Below are 10767 nucleotides of genomic sequence, written 5' to 3' on the forward strand. Positions count from 1 at the left end.
ATGCTTCAGTCCAAGGGGTCACAAAGAGCCCCACACGACTTACCGACTGAACAACAAAAACCTTCCCCCATTCTACCGTAAGAGCTCCACTAAATCAGGGGTTTTTATCTGTCTTTCCAAGCCATGCATCACAATCTGAAAAGGTACTGGCACAAACTAGGTGCGCAGCAAATATTTGTGGAGGAAGTGAATTTTTAAAAACAGCATGATTCCAATTTTACTTTCTTATTTTAAAGCATAAACCTGTATACACATGTGTAGGGGGAGGGAGAAGAAAAACAGTCAAAATGTTAATGGTGATTTTAAGTGATATTTTTCCTTCCTTATGTTTTCCCGTGGTTTTATTCCCCAAACTCGATGTGAAAATGTATTATCTCATCATAAGAAAATTGCTTTTTAAAACGTCTCTTCTAAATCTCGGGTGATATAGATTGCCACGCACAGCGAATTGTGTCTACTGCAAGTTGCACGAAGCCATTTTTCTGTAATCAACAATTCAGAAGGCATTGATGGTCTTTAAATAAATCACAGGTTTAAGCAATCGCCCAGTATTTTGTCGTGGTTAAACATTTCTTAAAGGAATAAGAAACCTTGCTCCGGCGGGCGACCGCGTTATCCCTGGGGAACACACCCACCTAGCAACCGGGAGTGGAGCTGAAGCCTGGCACTGCGCCTTTAATTCCCGGGTTGGGAGGGGCGGTGGAGAATTTCCGCTCCCCAACTCCCACCGCGGCCCTGGAGGCAGCTGTCACCTGTAAGGCGAGCACCGCGCCTGGGGGATGGAGTCCGGCGCCCATTGGACAGGCTGTAAAGGCAGACACCTACCCCGAAGACTGGGGACCCCGCGGGGCGGCGGCGGGGGTCGCGCGCCGCGGCCCCCGGCTCCTTTCTCCAGGAGACTGCCGGGCCCCGCTGCGCTGGCATGACCGAGGTCCAGCTTCGAGGACACGCCCGTCACGCCTCGGTGAAAAAGATCAGGTGAGCCTGGTCGAGGCGGACCTGACTCCCGGAACCCCGGCTCCCTCCTCCGGCGGCGCCGCGACGTCCACCTTGCCCAGCAACCGGGAACCGCGGAGTTGGTGGGAGCGGGCGGCCTGGCTCCCCCCTTGCGGGGCGATAAGTGACCATGGCGCTGGCCGCGGCCGCGGCCGCAGCGGCCGCCGGGGTGAGCCAGGCGGCGGTGCTGGGCTTCCTGCAGGAGAACGGCGGGAAGGTGCGCAACTCGGAGCTGCTGAGCCGCTTCAAACCGCTGCTGGAGGCCGGCGACCCACGCGGCCGCGCCGCCCGCAGGGACCGCTTCAAGCAGTTCGTCAACGACGTGGCCGTGGTGAAGGAGCTTGACGGCGTCAAATTCGTGGTGCTGAGGAAGAAGTCGCGGTCCCGCGACGGACCCGAGCCCCCGCCCTGCTGCTTCCAGAGCGCCCTGGAGGAACCAGCCCCGCCGTCGAAGGTCACTTCTGTATCACAGGAGGAAACCGCGGCCTCGGGGGCTCTGTCCTCGTCCTCGGCACCGAGGGCGGCGGAACCGGCTGAGGACCCGGCCCCGCCATCAGAGCCGCAGGACACCACCGGGGCTCCGGCCTCAGAGCCCACTCAGGGGCTGTTGTTAGACTCGGCCTGGCAGTTAGGGGTGCCCTCGGACCCCCAGATTCCAGCTTTCGAGCTGGCCCAGCCCGCTGAGGGTCTCTCTGAAGATGTGGCCCCACCGTATACGGCGCCGTCAGAGGTAACCTTGCCCCGCGTAGAACCGCCAGACCCGGAAGCTGCGCCTCGGGGGCCACCACCACCCGCTCCGCGCCCACCGCCTCAGAAGCCCTGCATGCTGCCTGTGCGTTGCGTCCCCGGCCCCTCGGCGCTGCGGATCCGGGCTGAGGAGCAGGGCCTGCGCAGGCAGCTGTCTGAGGAGCCCAGCCCGCGGAGCTCCCCGATGCTGCTGCGGCGGCTCTCGGTTGAGGAGGCCGGCCTGGGCCTCGGTCTGGGCTCTGGCCGCTCCCCTCACCTGAGGCGCCTGTCGCGCGCCGGCCCGCGCCTGCTGAGCCCCGACACGGAGGAGGCTCCGGCTGCCCCGCCGCCGTCCGCCGTGCCCCTGGAGCCGGTCGAACACGAGTGGCTAGTGCGGGCGGCTGGGGGCCGCTGGACCCACCAGCTGCACGGGCTGCTGCTGCGCGACCTCGGCCTGGCAGCCAAACGCGACTTCATGTCTGGTTTCACGGCCCTGCACTGGGCCGCTAAGAGCGGCGACCTCGAGATGGTGCAGCAGCTGGTGGAGGTCGCGCGGCGTGGGGGCGCACGGGTCGACGTCAACGCGCGCTCGCACGGCGGCTACACGCCGCTGCACTTGGCGGCGCTGCACGGCCACGAGGATGCGGCCGTGCTCTTGGTAGTCCGCCTGGGTGCGCAGGTGCACGTGCGCGACCACAGCGGACGGCGCGCTTACCAGTACCTGCAGTCCGGCGCCTCGTATGCTCTGCGTCGCCTACTTGGCGACCCTGGCCTGCGAGGTTCGACCGAACCTGACGGGGCTGCTGGTGGTAGTGGCAGTTATGCGGCCCGGCGCCCCGTGCAGGTGGCGGCCACCATCCTCAGTTCCACCACCAGCGCGTTTCTGGGCGTCCTGGCTGATGACCTGATGCTCCAGGATCTGGCTCGAGGCATGAGGAAGTCAAGCTCCTTAAGCAAATTCTTGGGAGCCTCGCCCATGGCTCCTCGTAAAAAGACAAAGATCCGCGGCAGTCTGCCAACCTTTTCAGAAATCTCTCGTCGACCCACTCCGGGGCCCTTGGCTGGTCTAGTGCCCAGCCTACCCTCAGCAACCTGACGGTTCCCAAGGTTACGATTTAGTCGCTCTAATCGCCCCTCCCTCTCACAGTCAAAGCCTGCCCAAGACCATGGTCCAACACTTTTGGCTCCATCGTGTCTCCAGCTTTGTCCACTGCAGCCTGTTTTACCCAAGCGGGCCTTTGCCTCCAACTTCTTAATCTTTCTCCAGAGATGAGATTCAAGATCTCAATAAGAGCCTCCTATGAAGAACTCTGGAAATCAGGCTTGAACCTTGGAGGAGATTTGCAATTTAGGATCAAAGGTTCAGGGGCAGCAGCTGGTCTGGCCCCTGAATGATTTAACCCAATGCCTCTGCATCTATATCTTCCAAAGCAGAATTACAGTTTTGTGTGATGATAGATTATTTGTCAGCTTTAAGCTATGCAGTGCATTTGTAATTTGATGCTTTTATCCTGTTTTTAAGTTGAAATGAGGTAAAACAACTTTCATAAAATAACCTCTTGAAATTATATTTTTCCAAAATGCTCAGACATTTTCAATCTTTTGCTAAATATTTTGGAATTCTATTTAAAAAAAAACCAAACGATCAAGATCTAAAGGAATTAAGTCCCAACCAACAAAACCCTTGAATGGTTATCTACCTCATTTTAAGCAATCAAGATGCCAGACAGTCTTGAACACAGAAAGTGACCATTGTGAATGTAATTAATTTCAGTTATACTGTGAATGCTAAATATTAGAAAACAAGTGCATCTTGGAAGTAAAAGTGATTTAACAATGAGAGAAAAGAGACATTTTTGGCAAATACTTTTAATTTGTGGGGGTTTTTTTCCCCCTTTGAGCCCAGCTCTGGGTTATTTATTTATTTATTTTTAAATTGAAGAAGAAACAAAGGTACAGAGCAATTAAGTAACTTTGTCCAAAGTGTTAGTTGCTCAATCATGTCCGACTCTTTGCGACCCCATGGACTGTAGCCCACTATGCTCCTCTGTCCGTGGAATTCTCCGGGAAAGAATACTGGAGTGGGTTGCCATGCCCTTCTCCTGTGGTTGTCTTTATGGTGAAATATAAACATGTATCTTTGGCAGTGGTCGCTGGCTACTTTGATATGGCATGAATATTTAACTTTTAAAAATTTATTTGTGAATTGCACCATTGTGCCATGTTTCTGAATCTGTGGCTTTCAAATCTGGCTGAGCCTTTCACTGCAGTAGGTGAATATTCAAAGACAAAAAATGTCATAGCCTAACAACAGGAAAATAACTGGTTAAATAGTAACAGATACAATTATGGAGCAACTATTTTATACGAAAGTTCTATACAAGCAAAACTTATGTGGTAGCCATTTTAAAAAGCCATCTGAAAGCAAACAACTTTTTCCAAAATAGCAAATGCAAAGTCTCCTTGCTCAGCGACTTTAGAGAGGGTTGCTTAATTCACCTGTATCTTTGCTCCTATTTATAATTGAGAAGGTTTTAAGTGTTGCCAGGATTTCTCAGGTTCAACCCAGCGTAATTGTAATGGCTCTTTTCCCATTTTAAAGATATGGAGTCTATTTGCTCAACCAATCTTTTTTAAAAATATCATATTGTAATAATGCTCTGCTTTTGCAAATTGGGTTTGCATGTGATTAGTTATACCAAATAGTTTTTGTGGCCAGGGTAGTGGGGCTCCCCTCCCATATATGTATCAGTGAGGCCTCTGAAATTATTTAAGGCAGTCCTTCCTGGAATGTTTTGATTTAAACAATGAAATAAACATTTTCCCATTTTGTTCCTGCTTGTGTGATGCTGTACTTCCCTTAAACATTCTATAGGACTTGCTACTGTATTTGCCTTTCATTACTTTTATCCCCATCTTTTTGCTTCTTTCAAGTATTCTACTATTGAAAGAATTTGGATTTCTCTGCAAAGTAAAGGAATCAGCCAAACATGGATATGATAGCCAAAAACTGTAGGTAAATGTAGGCCCTGATCTGGCCTCTCCCATCTTCCTTGCCTGGAACTCTAGCTAAGCTGCATAAATTATTTCAAAATGCACATCAAATCGTCTGCCTCTGTGAAAAAATAAATGACAAGAGGCAATAATTAAAGCAATGTGAGGAGCTGAAGGTCTAAAAATAAAATATTAGAAATTTTTCATAATGAAAGAGAAACTTGACTGAGGGTAACAAAGGTCACACACACAGGTATGACTGGCTTTGAGAAAGACAAAATGTTAACCAGCATATTAGCGATAACAATAATGAATGTTTATGGCACATTTAAATCAGAAGATTCTTAAACTGTGGAAGAATCTTTGTGTTTCACAAGGGTGTGCTGCAAACCTTCCAAGTGAAGTAAAAATATTTGGCAAGAGTTTAGGGTCAATAAGCCTAACGTGCAGGTGTAAGAAACCACTGCTTTTCCCTTGCAGGCTAAGACCATCTGAAACTATAAGGGAAGTTAGTAGGAAATTACAGTTTAATATGCATATGGGAAGTTTTCAAGAAGAATAACTGGTTAACAGGAGGCATACCTGTGGAAGGGTATTTCCAACAACCGACCCCCCCCCCCCAAATTAGTTGTTCATCGATTAAGGCAATTTATCTGGTTAAAATTATCACAGGGAACAGAATCACTCCTCTTAATGGGGAAAGAGTTAATTGCTGATGTAGATGTGTATGACTCATATCCACAGCAAGCTTCTTAATACAATTGTACATTTCCTCTCAGGAGGATGGAGGCTGTTCTTGCATATGTGTTATGTACCTAATGGAGACCAGGGTATGTTGTTGTTGTTGTTCAGTTGCTCAGTCGTGTCTGACTCTTTGCGACCCCATGGACTGCAGCAAGCCAGGCTTCCCTGTTCTTCACAATCTCCCAGAGTTTACTCAAACTCATGTACATTGAGTTGGTGATGCTACCCAACCATCTCATCCTCTGTTGTCCCCTTCTCCTCCTGCCTTCAGTCTTCCCCAGCATCAGGGTCTTTTCGAGTGGGTCAGTTCACCCCATCAGGTGGCCAAAGTATTGGAGCTTCAGCTTCACCACCAATCCTTCCAGTGAATATTCAGGGTTGATTTCCTTTAGGAATGACTGGCTTGATCTCCTTGTGGTAAAAGGGACTGTCAAGAGTCTATCACCACAGTTCAAAGGCATCAATTCTTTGGCACTCAACCTTTTTATGGTTCAGCTCTCACATCCATATATGACTACTGGAAAAACCATAGTTTTGACTAGACAGATTTTGTAGGCAAAGTAATGGCTCTGCTTTTTAATATGCTGTCACATTTAACAGCTTTTTTAATATGCTGTCACATTTAACAGCATTTTAATATGCTGTCTAGGTTTGTCATAGTTTTTCTTCCAAGGAGCAAGCATCTTTTAATTTCGTGGCTGCAGTCACCATCCACAGTGATTTTGGAGCCCAAGAAAATAAACTCTGTCATGTTTCCACTGTTTCCCCGTCTATTTGCCATGAAGTGATGGGACCAGATGATACGATCTTAGTTTTTTGAATGTTGAGTTTTAAGATGGCTTTTTCACTCTCCTTTTTCATCTTCATCAAGAAGCTTTTTAGTTCCTCCTCACTTTCTGCCATATGGGTGGTGTCATCTGCATATCTGAGGTTATTGATATTTCTCCCCACAATCTCGATTGCAGTTTGTGCTTCATCCAGCCCAGCATTTTGCATGATGTGCTCTGCATATAAGTTAAATAAACAGGGTGACAGTATACAGCCTTGACGTACTCCTTTCCCAATTTTGACCAGGCTATGGGGAATGCATATATAACCTGTGTTTACTAGGTGCACTGTTCTAAACGCTTTGCAGGTATTCACCACCACCTTACAATGTATGTACTGTTAGTATCTTGATTTTTAAAGTGAGGACGCCTAGAGAAACTGTAAGTAACCTATATGGGCCTCAAGTTAGTAACTGTCATGGTCAGGATGGCATCCTGGTGCTCTTTTCCAGTAAAGCATCCTGTTACAGAAAAGCAAGGTGGTCTCATCTCAGCTCTTTATTCATTTAGTGACCTTAAGCAAGTCACCTAGTTCTCCAAGCTCCATCTTTCTCTCTGTGGAATTGGCAGTACTTATCCTACAGGCTGTGGGGAGGGAGGAGCACATGGAATGAGTAGGTAGAGTTGTCTGTGAACTGCAACACCATCCTGAAATATTACTAGGAGTGCCAAGTTGGTCCCAAAGGGATATCTGGATGCATTCCAAAACCAAATAGCTCTGATTTGTGGTGTTGCTCTACCTGATCACCATTCTTTTACCATGTTAGTACCTATATATATAAACAACATTGACACTACTAGGAAAAATATATTCCCACAAAAGGGAAACTATCCTATATTCTGTAAGTGATATCACATTAATTCAAATATCGCAATGCCTTTTATTTGTTTATTTTTGGCTGCACAGGATTTTCGTCACTGTGTGTTGGCTTTCTCTAGTTGTGGCGAGCCGGCTTCTCATTGTGATGGCTTCTCTTGTTGCAGAGCACAGGCTCTAGGCTCATGCCGACTCAGTAGTTGTGGCACACGGGCTTAGCTGCCCAGTGGCATGTGAAATCTTTTCTGGTCAGGGATCTAACCCTTGTCTCTTGTGTTGGCAGGTGGGTTCTTTTTTTTTTTTTTTTAATTTATTAATTTATTCTTAGCTTGCTGTGTCTTCATTGCTGCAAGTGGGCTTTCTCTAGTTGGGATGAGTGGAGACTACTCTGTAGTTGCAGAGCTCAGGCTTCTCATTGCGATGGCTTCTCTTGTTACAGAGCACAGGCTCACATGGGCTCAGTGGTTGTGGCACAGGGGCTTAATTGCTCTGAGGTGTGTGGAATCTTCCCTCACCAGAGATTGAACCAATGTCCCTTTCTTTGGCAGGCAAGATTCTTAACTACTGAACCATCAGGGAAGTCTCCACAATGCCTTTCTTACCCCACATACCTCTAGAATCCCCAGCCTCACCTTCCAGTCCTAAACAAGCAGTCATTCAGCCTTCTGGATTGAAAGCACCCCTCTGCACATATGGCTTTAAGGCTGGGCCTACTCAGGACCTATATTCTTCACCTTTTCTTTGCCTTATCCTGGAATAAATTATCTGACCTTTTAAAATGGTTTAATAAGTAGACTGTCACTCTCCAGGTAGCTTGTTGCCTTGAACCTCTATGGCTGGCGTCACACTTCCAGAACTGCCCCACCTCTGGACTTGAACCTGTGGAGCAGAGGTGGCCTCAGATATTACTGCAGGGAAGTGGAAAGAAGGGCCAGATAGTGAGAGAGGGAGTGGGAGGAAAAGAGGTGGGGAGGGAGTGATTGAGAGAAAATCTCTGGTCCTCTCCACCAGAAGGGGGAAAAAAGTTCTCCTAGTGAGAACTTAGTGCTGACTTCAATTTCAAAGACAGTAGGTAAACACCCATGGTGATTTTCTAAACTGCAGCTAGGCCGTGAACGTAACGTTATGGGTTCTATGGGTTCGTTGGGAGGATTGATTTACAGCATTTGCCTGAGTCCCGCCCCCCACAGTCCCCCTTTCATCTCTCCTCTCTGCGGTGGTCCTCAACCGCATTTTACCTAAATGTCCTCTGAAAGCTTCTGAATTACTCGTGACTGAACAGCGAGGTAGTTTGTTCCCCTGAGGATTTCTGAGGTTCACTCCAGCCGCTTGCCGAGGTAGGTGGTGCGCGGAGCAGACTGTTCCAGCCAGATTGAGCGCCGGCTTGGGGCGCCGCGGAACATTGCTTCCCTACTCAGTTTCCAATTTACAGTCAGAAGGTAGAAAGTACACTAATTAAATCCATATTAGGAGGCATCGCGGGGGCGGGATGAGGCGAGTGGGAGATGAGGCATCGCGGCTGCCTGTTGCCCAGCAACAAGGGCACCCGCTAAGCTGTGGGGCGCAGCGCCTCAGGCCGCCGGGCTGGGGGTGGTGGGACCGGCAGGCTGGGGCGTAGCAGCTTGGGGAGGTGCGGACAGAAACCCCAGCAGAGACCCAAGGAACCTTCTTTTCCACCGTGGGGAACTAAGTAAGGCTCTTTTGGATATTGATCCTCAAGATCAACCCCACCCCCCACCCCCAGCTTTCCCCTCCCCACTCCTCATTAACCAACAAATGTCGAAGGACGTGGCAAAGGAAAGCGAGTAAACCTTCCCACAGCCGGCTGGCTAGAATTTTCTTCCGACAGAAGCAAAGGCTTAGCCCAGCCCCCGCTTCCCCCAACCTTCAGGCCCAACAGGGACAGTGCTCAGGACAAAGCAGCGTCCCTGGAGCTAGCCCGGAAGGCCTGGTAGCGGGTGAGGTGGTGAAGTGTCATATAGAGAACAGCGCCCTCTGCTGGCAGCGTCCAGGAGGGTGGAATTCACCCGGCTTCTCGTATTCACTGCCTCCCTCCACCCCCAAGTCTTAGCCTGTGGTGCCAATATCCAACACCTATGCTGAGCTTCTTGTCCTCTGAAGGAACAACGGGGTGTGGAAGAAAGATAAACTGGGGCAGGAAGGAGAAGGAGACAAATGGAAAGACCTGCTCAGTTGGGGCCCCACTTTGGTGGGCGCTCTCGATCTGGTACAGCAGCCTCCTATTTCCCCATGGGAAAAACCAGCCAAGAACCAAAGTGCAGTTTAACCGGACAAGGGCAGACGCTGTTTCCCATGTCCATTCAGGGCTGGGAGTGTTTTGTCTGAAATACACAATTTCCACTGGCCTAATGGACGAGGTTAAGTGTATATCTAAGAATATCACAACGCGCGCTGAGTCGCGTCCACTCTGCGACCCCATGGACTGTAGCCGCCAAGCTCCTCTGTCCATAGGATTTTTCAGGCAAGAATACTGGAGTGGGAAGAATATCACAATAGGAGAAAGCAATGAGCACTGTACAGGGCAGGCAGAACTAAGTAGATCCCTCTAGAAGGCGTCTGGCAGCAAGCTGCCCAGCGGGGCAGAGGACCTTGGAGCGGAGGCCCCGCCCACAGCGTTCAAAGAGGGGAAGCAAAGCAGAATGTTAGAACCCGCAACCGCCTCAGCAGAAGCCCCATATGTTTTTTATAAAAAGGCACAATGTGAGCATTGTTCTGTGCTCAATAGCGCGACTGTTATAACTAATGCTTTTAGTATGAATACGACCATTTAAAATTCCCAACCAGTTGCACTTAGTGACAATATGCATCAGAAAACGAGCTGAGAAGCAGAGATTTCTCACTAAGAGGTCAGTTGGTTTTAGATACCATTATTATTAAGGTGCCCAGCTTCCAAAAACACACTCAGTATTTGCATGAACAGTGTTCTGGTCCCCAGCCTTTGCAGCTCCAAATACTAAGGCAGATTTTCACATGTATATTGGAGAACATTGATTCTATGCACACAGGGATGATACACAGAGGGTGTGTGTGTCATTTGTTTCATTTCATGCTAGCCCTTATTCCCCTACTCCCAGCTCCAGCCCAACCCCAAACTGGCATCTCCAGGACATAAGCCCCCCAGCATAACAGGTCTCCAGATGCCGCATGACTCATCCCCATTCAGCTCCCATCCTCCCAACTGCCCTCCTCAAGCCTGGTTGACCCCATAGGGTCTTCCAAAGGAGAGGTGAATGAATTTCCCCAAATGTCCAAGTGTATTTGACACTCATCAGGGTTTTTAGGCAAAGCATCTGAGTCCATTTTCCATTTGGGGAAGTTCTCTGTGCCTTGAATCTTGAAGGGAGGCAGTCCTACCCACTTCCACTATACCACTGAGATTAGGGGCTTGGGTAAAAACCAGCAAAAGAGACCTGAACTCTGCCAATCAGGTCTAGAGTTTTGTGTTAAAAATGAAGTCACCAGAAGAGTTAGGGGCTACTGGTGACAGCATCTGCCTGGCCCCTCTTGTTTTCAAGCCTGTTTCTTTCAGTCTTCCTAGGAATCCCCAGACCTGACTGATGTCCTCTGACAAACAGCCATTCTGCTCTAGTCAGGGAGGTGTTTGAAATTCGCAAACCCTGCCTCCAAGCCAGACTCCAGGTA

General features: G+C 49.2%; 1 protein-coding gene across 1 annotated transcript; it reads left to right on the plus strand.

Annotated features, from left to right (window-relative positions):
* The first annotated feature begins 675 nt into the window (after window positions 1–675).
* SOWAHA (sosondowah ankyrin repeat domain family member A) lies at window positions 676–4556 on the plus strand. Its single transcript, XM_061151287.1, has one exon. It carries the CDS (start codon window positions 1127–1129, stop codon window positions 2816–2818), a length of 1692 nt encoding a protein of 563 aa, XP_061007270.1. The 5' UTR covers window positions 676–1126; the 3' UTR covers window positions 2819–4556.
* The last annotated feature ends 6211 nt before the right edge of the window (window positions 4557–10767 follow it).

The sequence above is a fragment of the Dama dama genome, chromosome 9, assembly GCF_033118175.1.
Source record: "Dama dama isolate Ldn47 chromosome 9, ASM3311817v1, whole genome shotgun sequence".
Lineage (NCBI taxonomy): Eukaryota > Metazoa > Chordata > Mammalia > Artiodactyla > Cervidae > Dama > Dama dama.